Raw genomic sequence first — 24,368 nt, forward strand, 5'->3', positions numbered from 1 at the left:
AGACAATTTATTTTATTGATTTTTGTAACCAAGTCACTTCTGGCAACTCACGTATAACATTCCATTCTTTCCAAAGTCCAAGCATGTACTTTAGAGCTGTCATTTATTATCACAAAAGGTGCAATACTGATAAATTATTTTAACTTTTCTTTAAATTTGGAGGGCTGTCCAAAATAAGGTTCTCTGAAATATTATGTATGCAATTAATTCAGTTAAATCAGAGACCAGAACTCAGACAAGTTGCAAAGAAAACAGATTTTTGCATACCCACCATTTCCTGCATTGTCACAATGAGGAATGCAAAAGCTAAGTTCAAACCAAAATCCCTTCAATTTTTAGCAATTCAAAATAAAAGTATTAAAATGAGATTTAAAAATCAAAAAAGATTTCAAAATTATTGCCTGATAAGCATGAAATTGTTACCTGTTGATATACTAAAGTTAACGAGAAGAGTGTATGAAAATCACAGAACTCTTAATACACCCAAGGTTGGCAGTAAACAATTTGAATCAATTCTGACAAAGTGCATCTTCAAGGCTATGTTTACAAGATGACTGGAAAAGTTGCATTTAAATTGATTTAATAACCAGTTAACAAGCTCATTTCACTTTTATTGTTAAATCACTCAGTTAACAGGTAGTGATCAAAATTTAAGACATTCACAAGTGTTTAAATTATATGCAGTCTTCTCAATGTTCTCCAAAATAAGCTCCAACTGAAATGGCATCTGCAAACTATAACATTGTGGCATTTTAGATTTACAGGAAAGAAAATTCATATTTTGGTTTAGCATTTTTGAAAATTATTCCTTTCACCAGATTTTTCCCCAAAACAGACAAACCCCGAACTGCTTAAATGTGCTTTTAACTATCATCCAAGGTTTATGAGAACGTCCATCTCTTCTTTTCATATCCCACTTATTCTTTAAATTAATTTACTGAGGAACAAAGAAACAAAAACGAGCAGCCTTGAACAATCAGTTTCAGAAGCAAACTCAAGGCAGCAAAATATTACCGAATACATCTAACAGAGACAGATATAATCTGAATAATCTGAATTTAATTGCCTGCATAAGACATTAAATATCAATTTAAATAATATCACAAATTAAGCTGTATTCAGGCTTCTGAATTATACAACATGCACACAATTAAGTTAATTAAACAAACAAAAACAAACAAACAAACAAACAAACAAACATCATTCCCAAATTTAAAAATGTCAGCAATTGAGCAGCAAAATGGGTTAACTATTTGAATAAAATCGGCTTTCAAAAGGATAGAAAACAGATTTCTACACAGCTGTATTGTGGTATTAACTTGTAAACAAGATCAATGTGCAAATTGAATTAACAGTACACTACAATGGCAGGTGTGAAAAGCACTTCACAATCTAGTATAAATTTGTTAAGGTTTAATTGTTTCAGTTTGAATGGAAATAATTTATCATTTTCATTATACAGGACCTTTGGTACTAATGGAATCTGGAGTAACCATGCACCCTGGACCCAAAACCCAAAAAAACAAAAGGTTTTTGCATTAATTACATAAGATGCTTACAGGTTTTAGTGCTAATAAACAGTTAAACTATTTGTGGTAGAGAGAGGGATGTAAACAAAGCCAAAATTTGACCATCAGCCCCTCGTATCCAACATTTGGATTAAGTGTTCTAGAAAACCTAGACTGCCACTGCTACTTAAAAAGAAAAAAAAAGTGACAAGATTGTTAAGCTGTTCTGTTTTTACCACTATGAAATTACATGGCAAAGGCCAAGGAGAATAATGCCTGCAAGAAATATCAAAATCTTAAAATGGTTAAAAAAAAACTGCAGCCACTGACACTTCTTACAAAAAAAGCTAGTAAGATATGCAAGTGGAAATACTAAACTTTAACTTTCATCAAGAAAACCACAAGTCACCTTAGTGTACAAGAATGTTCACTACTTTCTCCATAGAAGCGGTTTGATTGAACTTCTACTTAAAAGCTTTTAACTGAAGCAGGGGGAAGGTATTGTACTTTTTGCAGGATATTACTAGGAATATAAAAAAAATTGCAAAATCCAGTGATACAAGGGAGGCACATAAGTTCTGTGGTCACTTCACCACAACTCATTTTCTGACATTGAGAACCACTATACAACATAAGAACCTATTTACACTATCAAATATCTGCAATTATTCCAAGTCAGCATTCATTGTACATATCTAACCAACTTAACCATGCATTAATTCATAATAGGAGAAGAGTTTATTTTTCATTAACAGCAAAGTTGTATTTAGATATTTCTGTACAAAATAACAGCCTCTTGAGAATTAATCAAATAATGTGTACCCATAACAACTGAAAGCCATGAGGATGTTCACACATCAATGCTCCACACCAATTAAGTGTTTAAGACACAATCACATTACTGGCAATTTAACTGAGTAGATGGAGAGGAAAGCAAAATTAAATTGTAAATAGCAACACTTAATATTAGCTTAAGATATAATTCATTGACATCCCTAACAAAAATGTTACAATAATTACATCAGCAGCTAAAAATCAATAAAAAAGTTACATTTGCATGAATTCATGATTCAGTTACTGTCTGAACCCGGAAATAACAGACTCGTCTGGAATTGGCACAGAAAGTGCTTCTACCTCTAATATTAAACAAACTTCTGCATTAGTTTCAAGTAGTACTTCACAAATTGACACAGTTGTTAAAAGGACCGACATCCTCATATACAAGAGGTAGTATTAAAACCATTGCTAGATCAGCCAGCTCACTGTACATTCCGATTTGAACTAATGCACTACCAGGATCTCAATCTCTTCTACAAATTGGAATAAAAAAAGGTAGAAGTTACATGCAACCTGAAGCCGCAAATTAAAGAAAAACAATATTCCATAGCATTGCACCCTTTAATAAATGAAGGGAACTAGTCAAACAATTGATCATGGACTCCTTCCAACAACAAATATGAATCACAAGTGGGCTTTGAATTGTATTTTGGTTGAAAGTTGATGGTCAAATTAAGCACTTTCAATTTATGACTTTCAAGTCAGATTCAATCTGACTGAATTACAAAGCTAAAAACTTTAGGTATTCATCTCTTAGAATTCTGACAACATATGTTTGAAACATCAGAATCAAACACACAAACCACAGGTGAAATAGTAAGTGATATAAAGATGATTATTCTAAAGTTTCCAAGAGGTCAGTGAGGCACAACAAAGAGGCATTAAGTGGATTCAAACTTCACTTTTTAACTACAGATAGTTAAAAACATAAAAAGGTGGATTTGATATTTTGCCATGATATTAGAACTTTAGTTCATATTCAGAGACAATTATTGATACAACTGTGCAAGACTTGCTGGTATCTCATTGAAGCTGCAATACAATTAATCATATGGTTATAATTAGTTGGCCCAGTCAAAATTGCTTTAAAAAGAAACTGGAGTTAGTACAAAATGGTTAGCATGAAAACATAAAAGTTATTAGAACAGATTCTATTCAACAGATCCAAATATTTTGGAAGAAATTAGTTATGAAAATGAATATTGCAATATTTTATTATGGCAAGCTTTGCCTCTATGGAAGTGAGACCATTAACTAACTTGTGCTTAACAAGGATCCAAATTAAGTATGGATTATTATATTATGAAACATGACAATCAGATAGTTCTACCCCTTCTCTACACCCCTCCACCTTAACTGAGTGTAATTGCCAAAAATGAAAATACACACATTAAATTGCTTTTCCTAAACAGTATTTAGGAACTAAACCTCTGGTTTGTAAAATAAACACAACTACTACTAGTAATGCTTGTTCCTTCCAAGTATACCTTGCTCTGAGACTTTTAGTATACTCTTCATTCAAGCACAAATCTCCCATTGAAAAAACTATATTGTAGAAAAATCGGCATGCATTCACCACCACACAAAAAAAACTGAAACAGAAGAACTGAGAACATCTATTTAAGACTTTGATTGGTTTTGGATAATGAACTTCATTTTTAATATTTCCATCCAATTTCTTTTGCAAAAGCTATAACTTTCTCAGAAAAGAGGTTTAAACATGAGCTGTGGCAAACTCATACTCAAGACTCCATTACTATTCCATCTTTGTAAAAATGTGCAATTTCCAAAATTGGCCATTTTACTCAGACTATAGGCAAGAGAACACAATCTCCAGTATACTAGGAAAGATGGAATTATGTTTCAGGACAAGTTGAAAAAAAAATGCGGACAATGCAGAAAAAAACAAAAGTATAATCACATTACCCAAGGACTAGGTTCTGAATTTAAAAAGAGTGGAAGTCCAACGAAATGTTTCTTCATCCATTGTCTTGGATACAAGTTACCATCTATTTTAATCAAAGAGTCCGATAGTACAATAGAACTTGAATGAAAGGGAGCGTCACGTCAAAAAAAAACAGTGCCAGCCAATTGCACACAACCTTTGTGTACAGTTATTGTCTATTTACATAATTAAGTTATTCATTTTATCAGTACCTCTTCATTAAACAATATCTTAATACTTAGGAGGGACCATCTAAATCTCCTGTTTTCTACTGTTGGTGGTGGGGGGCACAGTTTGCAGTGATGGTTGAAGCATTCACAGGCTCTTCTGTTGCTATTCTTTACAATACTTCAGAAGCCTGCAAGCCAATTTTCTGTTCCTCCTCTAGTCATTCAATGTTTGGTTTTTTCAATGAGAATACGTAAATGTTAAAATGTTTGCTCAGTTGATTCACCTATGTAAAAGAGAATAAAGATGTTTATTTCAAAAGACATGTTTTTAATTCCTTGAAAGTAACACTTATCTAATTCCTGGCTATTCTCAATGCTAAGGTGCATCAGGGTATTTCCAATCATTGTGATATTGCAAAACTGCTTCCAGCTCTATATATATTTCAACCTTTTTCAACTCATTAGTTCAATTTTGAGTCATTCTTGACATGGTTTATTAGTCTACCTTTCATGGCAATTTTGTTGCCATGTAGTTCACCAGCATAAAGAGTACTTATCTATGGGGTCAAGGTTATGTTTTCTCTAATTCACTAATATAGATGGCCACAGCATGTGAAAAAAATGCAAAACAAACTTGTCATTCCTTTAAAAAGAGCCAGCTTTTTCAAACTATGGTCAGGAGGGTGTACAGTCAGGAGATTACGTCCAAAGTCAGGCATCAGGAAAGAGTATATAATATTGGGGAGGCAGTGACAGGCTCATGTCTTGGGATCTTGTGGTTCAAATCCCACCATGATAGAAATGTTAAAAACAGAATTAAAACAAGGGAAGTCAAGAAAGACTTGAAGCAGAAGACTTGTATCAATGAAGCAGAAAACTCAAAACGGGATCATGCTGTAAGGTTGAATGCATTAGGAGTTGATGGGAAGGGTGAGGGCAGTAACAAAATTAAAAAATACTATATATGAATGCACGAAGCATTAGAAATAAGAGGCTCTTTTGGAAATTGGCAGATACGATGTTGTGGGGATAACTGAGACGTGGCTTCAAGTGGACAGGGCCTGGGAAATGAATATTCTCCCGCCTCCGGCGACTGACTGTGTGGAGTTTGCACATTCTCCCCGTGTCTGCGTGGGTTTCCTCCGGGTGCTCCGGTTTCCTCCCACAATCCAAAGATGTGCAGGTCAGGTGAATTGGCCATGCTAAATTGCCCGTAGTGTTAGGTAAGGGATAAATGTAGGGGTATGGGTGGGTTGCGCTTCGGCGGGGCGGTGTGGACTTGTTGGGCTGAAGGGCCTGTTTCCACACTGTAAAGTTATCTAATCTAATCTAAAAAAAAGAAAGAGACTTTATGGAGTGCCTCAGATGGATTCTTAGAACAGCTGGTGCTGGAGCCTACCAGGGAGAAGGCAATTCTGGATCTGGTACTGTGCAACGAACCAGAATTGATCAGGGACCTCGAAGTGAAGGAGCCATTGGGAAGTAGTGACAATAATACAATAAGCTTCAATCTGCAATTTGAGGGGGAAAGAGGGTACAATCGGAAGTGACAATATTTCTGTTGAATAAAGGGAACTATGGAGCTGAGGGAGAAGCTGGCCAAAGTTCAATGGTGCAATGCCTTAGCAGGGATGACAGTGGAGGAACAATGGCAGATATTTCTGTGTATAATGCAGAATTGTGGGTGGCACGGTGGCACACAGTGGTTAGCACTGCTGCCTCACAGTGCCAGAGACCCGGGTTCAATTCCTGCCTCAGGCAACTGACTGTGTGGAGTTTGCACATTCTCCCTGTGTCTGCGTGGGTTTCCTCCGGGTGCACTGGTTTCCTCCTACAGTCCAAAAATGTGCAGGTCAGGTGAATTGGCCATACTAAATTGCCCGTAGTGTTAGGTGCAGGGGTAAATGTAGGGGAATGGGTCTGGGTGGGTTGCGCTTCGGTAGGTCAGTATGGACTTGTTGGGCCGAAGGGCCTGTTTCCACACTAAGTAATCTAAATCTAAAATCTATTTAAAAGATGCAGGATCAGTTCATTCCAAAAAAGGAAGAAAGATCCTAGGAGGAGGCAGGGTGGCCGTGGCTGAAGAGGGAAGTTAAGAAACAAAGTTAAAAGAGAAAAAGTATAACATAGCAAAGATAAGTGGGAAAACGGAGGACTGGGAAGCTTTTAAAGAACAACAGAGGATTACGAAGAAGGAAATACGCAGAGAAAAAAATGAGGGTACGAAGGTAAACTGGCCAAAAATATAAAAAAGGAGGATAGTAAAAGTTTTTTTAGGTATGTGAAAGGCAAAGAAAAATGCTTAAGACTAAAATTGGGCCCTTGAAAGCAGAAACAGGGGAATATATTACAGGGAACAAAGAAATGGCAGAAGAATTGGTACTTCAGATCTGTGTTCACTGGGAAAGACACAAGCAATCTCAGAGGTAACAGTGGCTGAAGGACCTGAACTGAAAGAAATTTATATTTGCCAGGAATTGGTGTTGGAGAGACAGTTAGGTCTGAAGGTTGACAAGTCCCCGGGGCCTGATGGTCTACATCCCAGGGTACTGAAGGAGGTGGCTCGAGAAATCGTGGATGCGTTGGTGATTATTTTCCAGAGTTCGATAGATTCGGGATCAGTTCCTGCGGATTGGAGGGTGGCTAATGTTGTACCACTTTTTAAGAAAGGTGGGAGAGAGAAAGCAGGAAATTATAGACCAGTTAGTCTGACCTCAGTGGTGGGAAAGATGCTGGAGTCTATTATAAAGGAAGAAATTACTGCACATCTGGATAGTAGTAACAGGATAGGACAGAGTCAGCATGGATTTATGAAGGGGAAATCATGCTTGACTAATCTTCTGGAATTTTTTGAGGATGTAACTCTGAAGATGGACGAGGGAGATCCAGTAGATATAGTGTACCTGGACTTTCAGAAAGCTTTTGATAAAGTCCCATATAGGAGGTTAGTGAGCAAACTTAGGGCGCATGGTATTGGGGGCAAAGGACTAACTTTGAATGAAAGTTGGCTGGCTGACAGGAAACAAAGAATAGTGATAAACTGCTCCATTTCGGAATGGCAGGCAGTGACCAGTGGGGTACCGCAGGGATCAGTGCTGGGACCGCAGCTTTTTACAATTAGTGATTTGGAGATGGTATTAGTAATAACATTAGCAAATTTTGATGATACAAAGCTGGGTGGCAGGGTGAAATGTGAGGAGGATGTTAGGAGATTACAGGGTGACCTGGACAGGTTAGGTGAGTGGACAGATGCATGGCAGATGCAGTTTAATGTGGATAAATGTATGGTTATCCACTTTGGTGGCAAGAACAAGAAGGCAGATTACTACCTAAACGGAATCAATTTAGGTAAAGGGGCAGTACAGAGAGATCTGGGTGTTCTTGTACACCAGTCAATGAAGGTAAGCATGCAGGTACACCAGGCAGTGAAGAAGGCTAATAGCATGCTGGCCTTCATAACAAGAGGGATTGAGTATAGAAGCAAAGAGGTTCTTCTGCAGCTGTACAGGGCCTTGGTGAGACCACACCTGGAGTATTGTGTGTAGTTTTGGTCTCCAAATTTGAGGAAAGACATTCTGGCTATTGAGGGAGTGCAGCGTAGGTTCACTAGGTCACTTCCTGGAGTGGCGGGACTACCTTATGCTGAAAGACTGGAGTGACTGGGCTTGTATACCCTTGAGTTTAGAAGACTGAGAGGGGATCTGATTGAGACATATCAGATTATTAAAGGATTGGACACTCTGGAGGCAGGAAACATGTTTCCGCTGATGGGTGAGTGCCGAACCAGAGAACACAGCTTAAAAATACGGGGTAGACCATTTAGGACAGAGCTCAGGAGAAACTTCTTCACCCAGAGAGTGGTGGCTGTGTGGAATGCTCTGCCCCAGAGGGTAGTGGGGGCCCAGTCTCTGGATTCATTTAAGAAAGAGTTGGATAGAGCTCTCAAGGATAGTGGAATCAAGGGTTATGGAGCTAAGGCAGGAACAGGATACTGATTAAGGATGATCAGCCATGATCATATTGAATGGTGGTGCAGGCTCGAAGGGCAGAATGGCCTACTCCTGCACCTATTGTCTATTGTCTAAATGGTAACCAGGTAACCACTGTTGATGGTCATTTAAAACCCTATCTACTTCAATAGTGTCCATTAAGGAAGAAATCTTCCATCCTTGCTCATCTGCATGTGGCTTCGTACCTAAAGCAACATGGTGGACTCTTCAAGTCCTCAGCAATTCAGGGTGGGCAATAAATGCTGGCTTAGGCAACATTGCTAACACCCAAAAAAGACAAGCCAGTTGGGTTCGTGTAGGAATTTAATGCACAGCAGGATAAAGGGTCCTCCATTTACTACCTTTATCAGCCCCCAACAGTTGAGCTCAAAGCACAGGAAGTACAAGTTCCTATTTATTACTTTAGCTGTGTAATATTAACTAATTGACTACTGAATGTTAACTATTAACTAATCTTCCATCACTAAAGCATGTGGGCACTTTCAGCTAGTGGATGCTGAGCTGAAGCCTTAAGTGTAAATATTGTGGGGCATCAGGGAAGGGGGAAAAAAGGTTGCCTAGACACTTAGTTCCAGGAGGCAGTCACACTCACTGGAATGAACCCAGTAGACTTGAAACCAAGCAAATATTACATCAGTTTTCAAGAAAAGAAGGGAGAAATAAAGCAGGGAACCACATGCCAATTAGCCCAATATCAATTCTCGGCAAAATGCTACAAGCTATTACAGAAAAGTCATCTTAATGCAAATCAAAGACCATTGTATGATTACAAGTCAACATGGTTTCAGTAAAGGGAAAATCCTATTTGCAAATTTATCACAATTTGAGAATGTAACTAATCAAAAGGTAGATAACATGAAGAAAGTCATAAGATACCTTTCAATCTCCCAGATATTTCCATTACTAATACAGGATATATCTTGCACCATTGACAAACAGATCCACCAGAACATTGTGGTATACAATTAGGAGGGAGTGGTCTTGAATCCATCAACGTGGACTCCATACCTCAAAGTCTCATGGCATTAAGTCAAATAGGAGCAAGACAACATCCTAGTTACCACCTTCATCACCATCCCTCCCCCAAGCCTTTCATTCCTCCTTAATGTTGAAAACTATAGAGAAGACACAAAGTGCTCAGATCAGGGACTTTGAAAACATGCAGCAAATAAAACAATTTTAGACAGATGAGGAGAAACACCTTAACTCAAAAGAGTTGTGAATATTAGAAATTATTTACCAGAGAGGTTGTGCATTCTTTCACAGCATGTATTCAAACTATGATAGATTTTTTTGCGAGAAACCAAAAGAAAACCAAAAGAAAGAATGTGACAAGAGGGGAGGAATGAGGCAGGAAAGTGGGGTTGAATCCCATTATTACACTAAATGGCTGACCAAGTTGGACAGACCACATGGTTTACTTGTGCTCCTATTTCTTGTATTTTTAGGTCGAAATCTTGAGACAATCACAACTCTAAAATCACTTCAGCTTTTCTTTTTAAAACTGTCTTCAAAAAGTTGTCAAATTCAAAGACAAAGAAACGCTAAATGCTTAATTCATGTAGCAATGCAGAAAAAAAGACTGAGTGGTGGTGGCGGCGGCATTAAAATCAGAAAATGCCAAACAATTGTAAATTGAAAACACTTAAAAATAGTCCAGATGTATGGAATCAAAGTGCCAGATGCATATTATAAAAATAAACAAGCATCAATTTTTCAATTATAATGGAGGCACTGAAAATAAAATATAATCATTGTTCATAAAGGCTTTTGCTCTTTCCTCAAACAGCGCTGCCTTTTAAAGCTAAATCAGTTCCACGAAAATGTTTCTCAATACTAATGATACATCGTAGTAAAGTAACTACTGTTTAACTAGAAATACTTAAGTGGCAAAGTACTCAAAATCTACTTACCACACATACTCCATAGTGAATATGTGCAAGAGTTATTACTGTAGTCAAAATAATGAGAAGAGGATATTCTTTGTCTTGCAAGATACCAGAGATTACAAAAATCACACCTACAACCAATGGCAGGAGAAACCAGCTGAGGGGCTGACAGCGAGTATTACTCATCTGACAAACTATGAGCTTACACTGCAAAGTAGAAGAGAAGAAACATTTAGTCATATTTACATAAATAAAAATACAAGAGCATTTCTTTATAATTAAAAAAAGGTGGTGAACGGGCAGACAGATAATCTTACCGTGAGATTAGAAAAGGCTGTGCCAACCAAAAAGTATACTATTCTTGGATGTTTCTCCATAATATCATATGGTGATCTACAGACCCAGAGTGTGCAAAGACTGAAAAGCAATACTGGTGAAACGAATGGCAGCATTGCTTCATAAAAGGAGTGGTGCTTCAGGGTGTTAGACCTATATGCTCTAAGAAACAAGAGAACAGCATTTAATAAAAGTAGTCAAGCTTCACTCAAGTTATCCAAATTTTCAATATATTTATAAGAAATGCTGTACTACACAGCAAAGCAATGTAAAATATTAAAAATCAAAAATTTTGACCCACAATATATAGACCTCAATAAAAATAACGACCCGCTATAGGTTTTATGCTATTTCCACAATTGAACATTTTGCAAACGTGGGTTTCCAAGGCATTTTTTTCCCTCTTATGTTTAATAACTTGGTCAAAGGATCGCAGATGCAATAAGTCATCCAAGAACAACAGATACACTATCTTTATTAGCTAATCATGATCATTTACAATCCCAGACTCCTTTAAAATCGCTGAGCACATGTATAAATAAGGACCCCAAAAATCAATTTCAAAGAAAACTAGAATAAATGCAGCTAATAGAGTGCATTTATGATCAAAGTTCATGACAGCAAACATTCAACAAAATTATTCCAAAATATTAACAGCTTTAAAATGTTTCTATTTTATAATAAAATTTTCAAATTGAAATATTAATACTTGGTAAAACTTGTTAAAAACCATGTTAAAAAGGTGACAAAAGAACAAAAAGTTCAGATACTTACTTGAAAACATTGTACAAACTCACAGGAAACGTGACAATAAAGGCACAACCTAGAAGATAAATTAAATATATTTCAACTCATAGGCATCAGTATACTATGTCCATGAAACGACTTCAGTGTTCAATTCAATAAATTTACAACGGCATGCTTTGAAAATGGTCACATCCAAAATCATAAAGAAAAAAAAAAACTTTGCTCAAGGTGGGAACGATGCATAAATAACTCATGTTTTGTCGTAAGTGCAACACAGTTGCCCATGTTACAGCAGTTTTAAAACAACAGATATTAACGATGCTGAATGTTTTTCTAGCGTGTTAAAGATTTAATATCACGAACATAGTGCTGGAATACCAAGTATTGCAGTCATGAACTCAGACATTTCTGCAATTGTAATCGTTAGATGTTTGAAACATACAGACTATTAGGATCCAAAATGAAAATTCATGGACTAGTTATAACATTCAAGTCCTACTCATTTATATCCTATTTGAATTTCTCATGCCTGATTAGTGAAGGATTCCAAAAACACCCATGTGAATTAGTAGCACAAGCTTCACATACCTGTTATGTGAAAACTAATGGGAATGTTGTCTTAAATGTTTTTGTTTTAACCATATAGAAAAGTACAGGAACAGGCCCTATGGCCCTCCAAGCCTGCAGTAACCCATTTTGCCCTTGCATATCAAAATTCTTCACTATCTATATCCCTCTATTCCCTTCATATTCATTTGAATGCCGCTATTGTGTCTCTGCTCCTACCACCACCTCTGGCAGCATGTTCCAGCCACTCGACACCTTGTGTGGAAAAAAAAACTTGCTTCACACATTTCTTAAAAACTAATCCCCCCACCTCTTTCATCTTTTAATCAGGTCACCCTTCAACCTCCTGTATTCCAATGAATACAAACCAGTCTATCCAAAAACTTTCTTCATACCCAAAATCCTCCACACTAGGCAACATCTTGGTAATTTTTTTCTGTACCCTCTCCAAAACGTCCACATCCTTCTGTATGCAAGTTCATGAAACACCATGGCTTAGTTTACATTTAAAAACCAACTTTCTAAATTTAGATTGAAAAAACTGTTTAAGGCCTGGAAAAGTAACATCAGCAAAGCATTCACCGTCCTGACTCTGAAAATGACAGCAATCTTTGGAGTATGCACACGTACAGACAAAAGACCGACATCCAAAAATACTGCAGATTCCAGAAATCTGCATTGTTGTTCAGGTCAGGCAATGTTCGTGGAAACAAAATTTAACATTTTATGTTGACGATCTTTCATCAGAACCCAGCGGTTGATAACAAGAACAACTTCATTTTGATGAAAGGTCATCAACCTAAAACATTAATATTTGTTTTTCCACAATGCTGCCTGACCTGCAGAGCATTTCCTACACCCCAATGTTTTTATTTACAATGGAACACAACTTTGATTGAGAATTTTTTGATAATTTGGTTAAAACCCACTCCTTTCACATGTCTTGCATCATTCCAGAGTCAGAAGATAGTAATTCACTCCCACTTAAAAGTGAGGGACTGTAACTGACTACCCATTGGCAACAAAGCTGAAATTAAAAATTCACCCTGTTGGAGAACTGCAGATGGGAACCTTCATCCTTTGTAGAGCACAGAGGCACTACTTGAAAGTCTATTTTCACTCGGCTTGGTTTCACACTGATAAGTCTTAACATATTTAAGAGAAGCTACATACCCAGAATCATAACACTGAAGAGATCTCTGTATTGTAAATTAAGGAAGACTGGTCCATACCAAGCTTCAACACCAACTATAGCAGTAACGATGTACACAATTGAAATAGTCTGCAAAAGAATTAAGAAAACGTTTTGGCTTTAATTTGTGGCGCACATTACCATAATGCTGCATTGGAGTGTGGTTGTCTGTAACAGACTTACAAGATCTAAATTATTTCATAATTAAAATATGCTTACCCATCTCACTATATAAAAAGATTGTAAAATGAAATGACTGATAAGGTAGCAAGTCTAAGTCAATTAATGGAGGATCAAAAACGTTAATCATATGGAATTTTCCATTCAAAAAAGAAACTTGTAACAGAAATACCATTAACTGACATTAAAATTGCATTTTAAGTACAAAATTCTTACATGTTGCACTGCAGACATCATCATTGCAGCAGACAAGTTAAGATTGTATATTTTCTTTAAAAAGCAGCATTTAAAACAATAAATATTATTGAAGTGAGGTGGATAAATCCCCAGGACCTGATCAAGTGTACCCGAGAACTGAGAAGCTAGATATTTGTATCATCCTTAGTCACAGGTGAGGTGCTGGAAGACTGGGGATTGGCAAACGTGGTGCTGCTGTTTAAGAAGGGCAGTAAAGACAAGCCAGGGAACTATAGACCAGTGAGCCTGACCTCGGTGGTGGGCAAGTTGTTGGAGAGAATCCGGAGGGACAGGATGTACATGTATTTGTAAAGAAAAGGATTGATTAGGGATAGTCAATATGGCTTTGTGCATGGGAAGTCATGTCTCACAAACTTGATTGAGTTTTTTGAAGAAGTAACAAAGAAGATTGATGAGGGCAGAGCAGTAGATGTGATCTATATGGGCTTCAGTAAGGCATTCGACAAAGTTCCCCATGAGAGACGGATTAGCAAGGTTAGATCTCATGGAATACAGGGAGAGCCAGCCATTTGGATACAAAACTGGCTCAAGAGATAGAGGGTGGTGGTGGTGGAAGGTTGTTTTTCAGACTGGAAGCCTGTGACCAGTGGAGTGCCACAAGGATCGGTGCTGGGTCCTCTACTTTTTGTCACTTACATAAATGATTTGGATGCAAGCATAAGAGGTATAGTTAGTAAGTTTGCAGATGACACCAAAATTGGAGGTGTAGTGGACAGCGAAGAGGGTTACCTCAGATTACAACAGGATCTTGACCAAATGGGCCAATGGGCTGAGAAGTGGCAGATGGGAGTTTAATTCAGATAAATGAGAGGTGCTTTATTTTGGGAAGGCAAATCTTAGCAGGACTTATGCACTTAATGGTAAGGTCCTAGGGAGTGTTGCTGAACAAAGACCTTGGAGTGCAGATTCATAGCTCCTTGAAAGCGAGTCGCAGGTAGATAGGATAGTGAAGGCGGCGTTTGGTATGCTTTCCTTTTCTTAGTCAGAGTATCGCGTACAGGAGTTGGGAGGTCATGTTGCAGCTGTACAGGACATTGGTTAGGCCACTGTTGGATTACAAAATTATAAAGGGGCATGGATAGGATAAATAGACAGTCTTTTCCCTGGGATCAGGGAGTCCAGAACTAGAGGGCATAGGTTTAGGTTGAGAGGGGAAAGATATAAAAGAGGGTGGTACGTGTATGGAATGAGCTGCCAGAGGATGTAGTGGAGGCTGGTACAATTGCAACATTTAAGAGGCATTTGGATATGTATATGAATAGGAAGGGTTGGGAGGGATATGGGCCGGGTGCTGGCAGGTGAGACTAGATTGGGTTGGGATAGCTGGTCTGTGTGGACAGGTTGGACCGAAGGGTCTGTTTCCATGCTGTACATCTCTGACTCTATGCTGAAAGTTGGTCTTCATTAGGTAGTATCATTTTTAAAAGAATAGATTGATGTTTATGGAAACAGCTCAAGTTATACTGAGCTGTTTCAGAGAAAGACAATTTAATTCATAGTGCACTTCAAATTCATCATGTTGTTGGAAATCCTACTGTTTGAGCAAAGTATTAAAATCTAAAAAGAGGATTCTCCTGGGAACTGAAGGAAACAAGTCAGAGTAAGCAAACATCGAAAAGATAAAATGGTTGAGACCTGGATTTTGCACAAGGCATTTTGTGCTGTAATCATTGAAATGCTAACCATTTTCAACAATTTCAAGCTTAAACTATCAATAGTAGGAAGAATGGGTATTCATACAGCTTCTGTTGTGACCAACTTATTTTTGGAAAAAAATGCAAATTACAGTATCCCTTATGCTAACTGATGTTATTTTTCCTCATTTAAATTTGCATAAATTATATTGAAAGTGTCAAGAATTAATGGTCTTTAATTCTCAAATTGTTTGGTTACAATTGGTTTGACAAATTATTGCACATCAGAAGAGTTCACTGCACAAAGCACTTTATGACAGCTTACCACGACAAATTGCTACACAAATCAGAATACTCACTTACCACTTGACTGAGGTCATATCCCCATGGAAGGAAAAGAATCCCTGTGTTGTACTTCTCCCAGTGGGAAAGTATAAAGGAAAATAATACTACCCACAGAATGAAGAAGAGCGTAAGGACACTGACACCCGCCTCCCCACGTCCGAAGATGGAATAGACAGTGACTACAAAAAATATACAGGCCCAGCTGTCCAAACCATGGTCAAAGAGTTCTCCAAGTGGAGTGCTGGAGCTAGTCCGTCGAGCTTGCTTCCCATCAACTCCATCTATTGGAAATTGATAAAGAGATAGGTTCAGTATTTGGATCACCATAGTGTTTGCTAAAATAAAATTGTCATGTATTTATACCTCTCTAATCCAACTATAGCCACACAAAATAAAAAAAACCTCTCTCATCATCGGGCAAATACTTGAACAGCTGAAGTAAGTAATGTTGCATAGAATGCATGCCTTTTGACAAAGGCAACTGTATTTATCCATTTATTGAACATGGTAAAATGCCCCAAACTTCAGAGTAATATTATAAAACAGAATTTGACTCAGCACCTAAAGGTTTGATGACCAAAAGCTTGGTTAAAAAAAAAGTTAGACTTTAAGGGGTGCCTTCTAGGAGGCTAGACAATTTACTAGGCAGGGATGTTTAGAGATGGAACCTGATCTTCAGAGTTTTGACAGTTGAAGGCAAGGCCACCAGCAATTCAGCATTAAACACTGCAATGCTCAAGAGGTCAGAGAGCTAGAGGAGTTTAGATGGGTGAAGCTGTGGAGAATTTGAAAATGACAATGAGCATTTTAAAAATCTAACAGAGGAGCCAATATAGGTCAGCCAGAAATCTCTCAAACATGTTTTACTAGTTAATGAACTTCTGATCTGTTGCAACTCCATCATGCCAATAATTCTCAAAAACAAAAATCTATTTTAGTGTTCAGAATTACAATGAAGCTAGCAAGAGCTTTTTGGAGTAGAATATTACAGACATCCACAATCCTTTGAATAAATGAACATTTTCTGATACTACTGAACAGCTAGCTCTAATTTTGTTATATTTCTAAGTTATTAATTTACAATAATCAGATAGAAAAGTTGATATAAAATAATTTCTTCGATAATCTTAAACATCGTAACTTTTTAATAAAGCTCATCTTACATGAACATAGGCATCATTGAGCAACCTAGCATGTTTTGCCCTTCACAGTCATCCATGAGACATGTTGGGAAGCCACCTTCATGAACCACTGTGTTCAGGAGGCAACTCCAGGATTTTTGACCCAGCAGCAAAGAAGGAAAAGGTGATACAATTCCAAGTTAAACACATATGTGTTTGGAGGAGGACTTTCATATAGGGGTGTTCTCTCATACCTTCATCCTTGTCCTTCCAAGTCATAGGTTTACAAAAAGGTACAGAAACCTCAGTGAGGGGTACCACTGGGCATCTTGCATATGGTACAGACTGCTTCAACCAAGCAAGTCAGTGGCGAAAGAATTGAACGAAGGTGTGGGTGGATGGGACCCAAATAATATGCACTGCTTTCTCCAGGCTGGTATCAAGCTTCAAAGTGTTGCTCAAGCTACATTCATCCAAGGAAATGGACACTATTTCATCACAGCTTGATATGTAGATGTTGCACAGACTTTGGGGAACTAGAAGGCAAGTTACCATGGAATTCCTTGCTGCTGACCTGCTCTTATATCCAATGCTTTATGACTGGTCTTTTTCAGTTTCCAGTCAACGGTGAACTCCTAGGAGGTTACTTAGAGGGGGATTCAGGAATGGTAATGCACTGAATATCAAGGAAAAAAAAAATGATTAGATTCTCTTGTGAAGGTCATTTTCTGGCACTGTCACACAAATATAACTTTTCACTCAACAGTCCAAGTCCAAAGGTTTTCCAGATTTTGTTGCATTTGGACACCAACTGCTTCAACATCCAAGCAGTTACAAATGGTGCTTAGCATTGTGCGCTGGCTAAGGGACATCCCACTGCTGACCGAAATATGGCAGGAAGGTCTTGAAGCAGCAGCTGACAACAATTGGGTCTATCACAATACCTTGAGGAACTGCCACAATGATGCTCCCATATAGTTTCTGCTCTTCCTGTGCTTTAGCAGTGCTTCCCCATCCCAGGTTCCTGCCTGTTTACTTCCTCAAAATGTTCCTAATCACCCTCTGCATTCTTTGTGCTTTTGTAGTCCTTTGCTTTCCTCCATCAAGAATAAACCAGACTCTGCAATAAGCTGGCATATCCATCTCACTGATACTTAAGAAAATAGATATTTCTTTCCAAAAAAATTCAAAAACTACTTGCAGCACTGTCTTATTACATGCATGTTTTTTAAAATCAAATTAGGTTCCACAATTAATGGATTCCATTCAGAAAGGATCCTTCAACCAATACAGTTTTAAGAATCACTGACCTAACGTGTATGCCGTGAAATTCAGGAGACCAGCAGCAATCCATACCCAACTTGGAACATGTGTATAACCTGAACCTGTAAGAGAAAGAAAAGGCAGGGAGAAAATATGGTCAGTCTCCAATAGGACATCATTTACTCAATAGAATGTTTCACCAACTCCCTGGATATCAATATTGCCATGAAACAGAAGAATTTAACTACCTGCTCATTTTCTCCCAACTTTAAAACAGGAGAAAATAAGGCATTTCATATAATAAAGGGTAATAATGGTTACTTAGATTACAAAATAATTTACTCAGTTTACAACAAACAACCATGGATTCCAAATAGCACTGAGAAATCATTAAAAAAAAAAACTGAAGACTGTCCCACCTTTAACTAGCCAACCAGTTTTTAAATAGACAGTTCTTCTAAAGAGCAATAGTTGCATTCTTGTGCAACCTCACATTATAGGGAAAAAAATCACACTTTAGAAATAGCACTTAAAGTGTTGGCGATGTAATCACATTAAAGCCAACAGGTTTTTAAAAGTTTGCATTGCAGAAACACGTCCCCAATTCGTCGGCTGTGTTACAGCAAATTTGTGTTGTTGGTGAAATGTACATTATAGCAGAACAACAAGTCCACAGAAATGAAATACTTTAACTTTAGTCTATTTAATGATAAAAATAAACTTCCAAATGACAAATGGAAACAATAAAACAATTCTGCAGACAATTTTCAGGTATTGGTCAGCTAACTAAAGCACTCCGAGTATATGGTGCTATTAAAATCTGGATATGAAGTCATTCACAAGCTTCTGCTGAAGGATATTTTGGGAACACTCTTCTTGCCCCATACCTTTCCCCTCAGCTAGCAAAAAGAACATGAGAAATATAGTGGTAAATAAGTTACCAAGACAGAACATTTTAACTTTGAGGCCAATAAGGAGAAAATATTACACCAACTTAAGCAAGGCCATCACACGAGGAAGAGGAAGCATTTTCATACTGATGAACCAACAGAGAATCTGTTAGTAGCAATATTAGTTGTAGTCTAGAAATTAATGTAATGGAAAATTGTCACTTTATCAAGTCTGCTAAATTAATTCAGCTGTAAACAATAAGGACTAACACATCTCAAATTGAAAAGATATTTGTGGTGTTTTCTCATGTCAGTCAACAACATGGATTAGGTTATAAAATGTTCCTCAACAGCAGAATCAACAGAACAGAGAGACAGCTATGACCATGCATTAATCACATTACCATCTCAAAACAGATTAGCCAATGCATGGGTGGAAGGCCAGTTGCCAGAAATAAACGTGTCCCATAGTTTGTCTGCTCAACAACTTAGCTACTCAACCTGCCTGGTCAAGGCCAGCAGAATAAAATCAGGCACAACTTAGGTCTAGGGACAAAGTCAGATATTTCATAATATTTCATGAGAAGGAGATTACAACGAATCACTACTAGCCTCTTAAAACATTCTATGATGCAAATAAAAGACATGAGCTTGTTAATTCAAATTGCATTCACATCTGGTGCCCACAGACAAGTGATTTAGCTCCTTCTATTCATGGCAAATATTGTACACACGCACTTGGGATTGAGACAGACGAACAAATATCTTTCAAAGCAGCATACGGTAATCTGTAAACAGCAATGCTCTTGGTGTTCTCAGGTGAGAGTGAGGACTGCAGATGCTGGGATATGAGAGTCAAGAGTGTGGTGCTGGAAAAGGAAGGGCTTTTGCTTGAAACGTCAACTCTCCGGCTCCTTGGATGCTGTCTGACCTGCTGTGCTTTTCCAAAACCACGCTCACTGTCTCAACCAGTAACCTCCCTACCTGCATTTTAGATTCCAGCTCCAGGCCTCATTCATTTTGCGATCTCCTGTTGAAAACATAACTTTTCATTCGGTTCTCAGCCATGAGGACAGCTGAGATATTGCCCTGATGATATCAGAGTCATAGAGATGTACAGCATGGAAACAGACCCTTCGGTCCAACTCGTCCATGCCGACCAGATATCCTAACCCAATCTAGTCCCTCCTGCCAGCACCCAGCCCATATCCCGCCAAACCCTTCCTATTCATATACCCATCCAAATGCCTCTTAAATGTTGCAATTGTACCAGCCTCCACCACATCCTCTGGCAGCTCATTCCAAACATGTACCACCCTCTGAAAAAGTTGTCCCTTAGGTCTCTTTTATAATCTTTCCCCTCTCACCCTAAACCTATGCCCTCTAGTTCTGGACTCCCCGACCCCAGGGAAAAGACTTTGCCTATTTATTCTATCCATGCTCATGATTTTGTAAACCTCTAAGGTCACCCCTCAATCTCCAACTCTCCAGGGAAAACAGTCCCACCCTGTTCAGCCTCTCCCAAAGACTTTGCCTATTTATTCTATCCATGCTCATGATTTTGTAAACCTCTAGAAGGTCACCCCTCAATCTCCAACGCTCCAGGGAAAACAGTCCCACCCTGTTCAGCCTCTCCCCGTAGCTCAGATCCTCAAACCCTGGCAACATCCTTGTAAATCTTTTCTGAATCCTTTCAAGTTTCACAACATCTTTCCGATAGGAAGGAGACCAGAATTGCACACAATATTCCAACAGTGGCCTAACCAATGTCCTGCACAGCCTGTGACCTCCCAACTCCTGTACTCAATACTCTGACCAATAAAGGAAAGCATACCAAACGCCTTCTTCACTATCCTATCTACCTGCGACTCCACTTTCAAGGAGTGATGAACCTGCACTCCAAGGTCCCTTTGTTCAGCAACACTCCCTAGGACCTTACCATTAAGTGTACAAGTCCTGCTAAGATTTGCTTTCCAAAATGCACCACCTCACATTTATCTGAATTAAACTCCAGCCACTTCTCAGCCCATTGGCCCATCTGGTCAGATCCTGCTGTAATCTGAGGTAACCCTCTTCGCTGTCCACTACACCTCCAATTTTGGTGTCATCTGCAAACTTACTAACTGTACCTCTTATGCTCGCATCCAAATCATTTATGTAAAAATGACAAAATGTAGAGGGCCCAGCACCGATCCTGGTGGCACTCCATTGGTCACAGGCGACCAGTCTGAAAAACAACCCTCCACCACCACCCTCTGTCTTCGACCTTTGAGCCAGTTCTGTATCCAAATGGCTAGTTCTCCCTGTATTCCATGAGATCTAACCTTGCTAATCAGTCTCCCATGGGGAATCTTGTCGAACACCTTACTGAAGTCCATATAGATCACATCAACTGCTCTGCCCTCAATCTTTGTTAATTCTTCAAAAAAAAACTCAATCAAGTTTGAAAGACATGATTTTCCACGCACAAAGCCATGTTGACTATCCCAAATCAGTCCTTGCCTTTCCAAATACATGTACATCCTGTCCCTCAGGATTCCCTCCAACAACTTGCCCTCCACTGAGGTCAGGCTCACCGGTCTATTGTTCTCTGGCTTGTCCTTACCATCCTTCTTAAAGTGGCACCACGTTTGCCAAACTCCAGGTCTTCCATCACCTCACCCGTGACTAGCGATGATACAAATATCTCAGCAAGAGGCCCAGCAATCACTCCTCTAGCTTCCCACAGAGTTCTCGGGTACATCTGATCAGGTCCTGGGGATTCATCCACCTTTAATCGTTTCAAGACATCCAGCACTTCCTCCTCTATAATCTGGACATTTTGCAAGATCTCACCATCTATTTCCCCCACAGTCTATACCTTCCATATCCTTTTCCACAGTAAATACTGATGCAAAATATTCATTTAGTTTCTCCCCCATTTTCAGTGCTCCACACAAAGACCGCCTTGCTGATCCTTGATGGGCCCTATTCTCTCCCTAGTTACCCTTTTGTCCTTAATACATTTGTAAAACCCGTTTGGATTCTCCTTAATTCTATTTGCCAAAGCTCTCATGTCTCCGTTTTGCCCTCCTGATTTCCCTCTTAGAGTATAAAGAAAGTAGCAGTATACTTAAGGATTCACTCGATCTATCCTGTCTGTACCTGACATATGCTTCCTTCTTTTTCTTAACCAATCGATTCATAATTTGGATTAAAGTCCACGGATAACACTTTCTTCCTTTGAGGAGTGATTGTTTGAAAAACATCCACTATAAATCAAAATAAGTAGGGACTGATGCACCTGGAAGATGTTCATTATATTCAATAAGTGCCAATCTACTTTTAATGCATACCTTTAATACTTGTGGTAGTTTTAATTTGAATGAAAGAACGTGCACATTCACCTTTGGGTTGGAGGATCTGAGCTACAGGGAAGCTGAACAGGCTGGGGCTGTTTTCCCTGGAGCGTCAGAGGCTGAGGGGTGACCTTATAGAGATTTACAAAATTATGAGGGGCATGGATAGGATAAATAGACAAAGGATTTTCCCTGGGGTCAGGGAGTCCAGAACTAGAGGGGAAAGATATAAAAGAGACTTAAAGGGCAACCTTTTCACGCAAAGGGTGGTACGTGTATGGAATGAGCTGCCAGAGGATGTGGTAGAGGCTGGTACAATTGCAACATTTAAGAGGCATTGGATGGGTATATGAATAGGAAGGGTTGGGAGGGATATGGGCCGGGTGCTGGCAGGTGGGACTAGATTGGGTTGGGTTGGGATATCTGGTCGGCATGGACGGGTTGGACCAAAGGGTCTGTTTCCATGCTGTACATCTCTATGACAAACATCAATTAATTCCAGAAGAGTTTCCTCCATGATGGGTGAAAAATGCAAAACAAAATCCTGCAAGTGGAGTCTTGCCTGTTTAAAGGTGGAGACATGCAAAACCTTCTAGTTCACAGCTGGGCTAGGGGCAGTTGAGCCATTCATTAGACAACACTGCCTCTTCTATACAAATCGAGCCCAGGAGCAGCAACCAAGGCTTCAGTACAGAAAGCTTCACACCAGCTCAGAATCCTTTGCAATTGCTCAAAAATACACCATACGATAATACATTTAATGTAATGTAAAAAAAAGGAAGCGGCCTAATAGACAGTTGGCAATGCATAATTACATAAAGTATGTGTTTCAATAATTCCTGTATAGTGCCATACAAGCCAAAATGTGCTTTTGTATGGACGTCCCCAGCTAGGATTAACAGTTAATGCAATGCAAATACCAGGAGCAACAAGAACAGAAACCACTTTCCACCCATAGAAAATTAATGGCTCTGGTGGTAAATTGAGCTGGTTAAGTTTCTCCCCATAACTGAGCCCCTAACCAATCAAGGCTGACCTTTCATCAATGCACTTGGTGACTATCTCCACAGCATTCTGTGACAACAGGTTCCACAGATTCCTTCTGTTTGAAGAAGTTCCTCCTCATCTCAGTTCTAAAGCATCATCCTTCACTCAGTGGCTATGTCCTTGGGTCCTAGTCTCCTACTAGTGGAAAACCTTCACATCCACTTTTACTTGGGTCTCACAGATTTCTGTAAATTTCAATCAAATCCCCCTCATTCTTCAAAATTCAAGTACAGATCCAAAGCCCTCAACAGCTCCTCATATGAAAAGTCTACAGTTTAATTTCAAAGACTCCTGGTGCCTTGGGAACCTGGTGAAGTAACTATGTCAGTGTATTGGGACAGCAATATTTAAGCAATTTTCACTTTTTTGAAAAACAAACCAAACCAATCTCTTACCTGAAGCATAAAAATCATAGTCAAAATAGGCCAACATAAAAAAGTTAAGCACAAGTAGCATGAAACCAGAGAACGTCAATAGATTTGGTGCCAGCCATGTCGGTAAAATCTATAAAAGCAAAAAGGAAACTTGATAAAATCAGCAGATTAGAAATTAGAAGCATAGATTAAGTAGTGTTTATAGTAAATTTAAAAAGTTTTAAATCTGAACAGTATGTCAGGCCAGCTCAATTTCTGTTTTTTTTTTTTAAAATCTTCTATATATCTTAAAGTAACATTTTCTTACATTGAATGAGCACATTCTTACCAACGGGATCTCAATGAATAGGAGATATCTAATTCCACTGTCCAAATGTGGCCCATCCTTCCACCATGGATCATAAAAGCTGCTCATACTGAGCAATACTCAAAACTTACAGGTACACCATAGACAAGAGACTGACAGTGAAGAAAACTCAGGAATTCTCTTAATAAATTATTTTACAAGGAAATCTGGTACAAAGTATCTTAAGAAAACTATTTTTAAATCAGATTTAGTACATATACCTAATGCTGCAATGAAACTAAAAAAAGAGGTAACTACAAGGATCCAGGAATACTGAAAATTCATCATAATATGCTCTTACCTTAACTACAGAGTTCCAGAATGGATGCATAACATATACAGATAATGGATTGGTGTCCACTGCACTATAC

At 38.5% G+C, this 24,368-nt stretch overlaps 1 protein-coding gene across 1 annotated transcript; it reads right to left on the reverse strand.

Moving 5' to 3' along the window:
• selenoi (selenoprotein I) lies at positions 1-24,368 on the reverse strand. Its single transcript, XM_043676308.1, has 9 exons — positions 24,299-24,368; positions 23,673-23,781; positions 18,050-18,124; positions 15,637-15,899; positions 13,183-13,291; positions 11,470-11,518; positions 10,677-10,857; positions 10,384-10,566; positions 1-4,744 (listed from the first exon to the last, which is right to left on the reverse strand). Exons 1-9 carry the CDS (start codon positions 24,326-24,328, stop codon positions 4,679-4,681), a joined length of 1,065 nt encoding a protein of 354 aa, XP_043532243.1. The 5' UTR covers positions 24,329-24,368; the 3' UTR covers positions 1-4,678.

Source organism: Chiloscyllium plagiosum, chromosome 3, assembly GCF_004010195.1.
Source record: "Chiloscyllium plagiosum isolate BGI_BamShark_2017 chromosome 3, ASM401019v2, whole genome shotgun sequence".
In the NCBI taxonomy this organism is placed as follows: Eukaryota; Metazoa; Chordata; class Chondrichthyes; order Orectolobiformes; family Hemiscylliidae; genus Chiloscyllium; species Chiloscyllium plagiosum.

Coding starts and splice junctions, on each gene's coding strand:
- selenoi (XM_043676308.1), bottom strand. CDS start 24,328: ATGCATCCATTCTGGAACTCTGTAGTTAAG. Junction 15,900..18,049: donor TTTCACGGCATACACGTTAG/GTCAGTGATTCT, acceptor AATTTCCAATAG/ATGGAGTTGATGGGAAGCAA. Junction 11,519..13,182: donor CTTCAGTGTTATGATTCTGG/GTATGTAGCTTC, acceptor TTTATCTTCTAG/GTTGTGCCTTTATTGTCACG.